Source organism: Euphorbia lathyris, chromosome 2, assembly GCF_963576675.1.
Source record: "Euphorbia lathyris chromosome 2, ddEupLath1.1, whole genome shotgun sequence".
Lineage (NCBI taxonomy): Eukaryota > Viridiplantae > Streptophyta > Magnoliopsida > Malpighiales > Euphorbiaceae > Euphorbia > Euphorbia lathyris.
In genome coordinates this window covers 22,276,709-22,279,363 of record NC_088911.1, presented here as the reverse complement: position 1 = coordinate 22,279,363, position 2,655 = coordinate 22,276,709, and the positions used below count along the sequence as shown (strand labels likewise).

Genomic DNA, 2,655 nt, shown 5'->3' with positions numbered 1-2,655 from the left:
TATTATTTTTCTAGTATTTTTTTGCTGTTGAAGTCGAAATGATTTTATTGAAATATAATTAAAAGTAAAATTATTTTATTGAAATAAATTGAAGTTAGTACATTTAAATAGCAATGCATCTTAGTTAGTGTTTTCGATTGATTCTTTTTTCTTATGCTTTTACAGGAAAATTAGAGAGCATTTGAACACTCTATTATCACCGACAAACTCTATTAAACCTATATATGAATCTCTAATTTTTTAAAATAAAGACATCAAAAAAATTAAATTAAACATCCATAAACACTCTGTGGGTGGGTGAGTACTAAATCCCTCACAGATTATATGAACTGTAAATTGGGGAAAACCCATTTTTGTAAAACAAGCTCTTTTAGATTTCAGTTTTTCGGAAGAACTCATAAATCTGGCAATTAACCTGCTTTACTAAAAGAATGAGAAGGATGAATTACAATTTCTTTGAATCATTTTACAGATAGAATTAATGCATATGCAATGACACAAAAAGAGGAGGAGAATTACACTGGCTTTAAACCTTATTCTGCAATTCAACCCCACAACCAACCAACAACTCATCAAAAGCTACTCAGAAAGAAAAGAAATTGTTCTTTTGGCTCACAAATTTATATTAAAAAAAAACAGAGGCTTGCTAAAAAAAGGTTTTTTTCTTTTTTTTGGGGGTATCATACCTATTTACAAGAGAAAAATCTGTAAAACACACCTGTAAAATAAGGAAAGAGGGAAGCTTCCATTGAAGCTTTTTTTCTTTTTCCTTCCTCTGAACAGAAAGCTGTAAAAAAAAATATGGTAATGAATGCTAAATATGTCCATAAGCAGCTGCTGTAAGTCTCTGGATATCCTTAGGACAAAGATCAGAACTTTGAAGATTACTACTTTCTTGTTGCTGATGATGCTGATTATGATTATGATGAGACCAAATAGGCGCAGTTGAATTTTCATTTAAGAAATGTGTTTCTGATTTAATCTCATTGTACAAAGATTGCTGATTTTGATTCTGTAAAGCTGCTGCCGCCATTAGAATTGGATTATGAAGATACTCAGACCACTTCACTTCCTCCTGATGGCTACTCATTAACTGATTTTGATTTTGGGGGTCTTTTTCTGTTGAGCTACAATCTGTAAGAAACCCCCATGGAAATATGCTGTTTTCAAAGTAGGAAGAAGAACTGTTGCAGTTTCCAGTGCTGCCTGTGCTGCTGTTACTAGTATTCGTCGGCGGCTCCCCCCAATACCGCAGATTACTGATTGAAAAAGAGGGCAAAGATGGATCTTCTGACCCCTTGAAACCCCCCATGAATGAGGTTGTTGCAGGCGGAATTATTGTCGGTGCAGGAGCTGGAGTTGAAGTAAATTCAGAATTCATGTCGAAAGCTTTAGTACTTTGGCTGAACCAAAGCGAGGAAGGGATCGAATTGGCTCCGAGTCTCGCATTTGATGCATAATTCAATTGCGGATGTATAGGCAAATGCCCCATAAATTCCTGCTGCGAATTTGCAAACCTTTCGATGAAGAAATCTTTGTTGCCATTATAAGAAGAAACCGGAGATTGTTGTTTCTTCTTAGTAGGATTAGTACTAGCTTCAAGGAGATTCAATTCATTAGAAACCGGAGAATTCTTCTCTTGAGAATTGTCCGCGGCGGCGGAGGCTGCCGCAGCGGCGGCGGTAGTTAAATTCTTATCTTCTCCATTGATTTCAAGTTCTGAAAGGGGTTTATGAGTAACCGGATCAATACCTCTCTGTCTAAGTTTCTTTTTCAAGCAAGAATTCCATAGATTCTTAATTTCATTATCTGTTCTTCCCGGTAATTGTGCTGCAATCTGAGACCACCTGAGTAAAATTGAATCTTGATCAATAAACGGAAACAGAAACGGAAACGAAAAGGGGAAAAGTAGTGTACCTGTTGCCAAGAACAGCATGGAGTTCAATTATAAGATTCTCTTCCTGATGAGAAAATGTACCTCTTTTCAAATCAGGTCTCAAGTAATTAATCCACCTCAATCTACAGCTTTTACCACATCTTTGTAAACCAGCTTGTTTAGGGACAGAGCTCCAGCAGCCATGGCCGAATTTAGTAATATGGCGGAGAAGTTTCTCGTCTTCTTCAGGAGACCAAAGGCCTTTCCGGAGTTTTTGCTTGTAGCAGCAGGAATGCCTCCCCATTTGAGGAAACCCAAAAGAGAATAAGTTTCTATAAATAGAAAAGTTAACTTCTTTTTTAATGAATGTGTCAGCAAGAAAGAAAGATAGGGGTGAGGAAGAAAAGAAAAAGATGGAGGGGGGGTTGAAAAGGAGTTTAAAGAAAATGAAGTAGCAGCTGAGAAAAGGAGTTGAAATTATATAAGAGAGAAAAGTCACCGTCAAATGCTTTTTTTATTTTTATTTATTTTAATTGGCAGTAATGTAAATGAAATTAATAGTCTGAGTTGCATATGTCCAATCAGAGGTCTCAGATTAATGTCGTTTGCAAGAATGGTGGGGGCTTTTTTATTTATTTATTTTAATTGTTTTTGATAATTCATTGAAGATGATTGAGTTGCAGCAAATATTGATGTAAATAAAATAAAATAAAAAAATATTGAAATGGAAGCATGCTTCAGCTTTAAGTCAGTGTACTGAAATGCCCATCCCATAAATC

The 2,655-nt window shown here is 35.5% G+C and overlaps 1 protein-coding gene across 1 annotated transcript; it reads right to left on the bottom strand.

Moving 5' to 3' along the window:
- Positions 1–591: 591 nt before the first annotated feature.
- Positions 592–2,327, bottom strand: LOC136217253 (transcription factor MYB61). The gene is made up of 2 exons (XM_066003847.1): positions 1,918–2,327; positions 592–1,847 (listed from the first exon to the last, which is right to left on the bottom strand). The coding sequence occupies exons 1-2, from the start codon at positions 2,178–2,180 to the stop codon at positions 815–817; spliced, it is 1,296 nt and encodes a 431-aa protein (XP_065859919.1). The 5' UTR covers positions 2,181–2,327; the 3' UTR covers positions 592–814.
- Between the last annotated feature and the right edge of the window lie 328 nt (positions 2,328–2,655).

Excerpts from the sequence above, each read along its gene's own strand:
- LOC136217253 (XM_066003847.1), bottom strand. The coding sequence starts at position 2,180 with ATGGGGAGGCATTCCTGCTGCTACAAGCAAAAACTCCGGAAAGGCCTT. Across the intron at positions 1,848-1,917 it reads CATGCTGTTCTTGGCAACAG|GTGGTCTCAGATTGCAGCAC; the intron begins GTACACTACTTT and ends AATTTTACTCAG.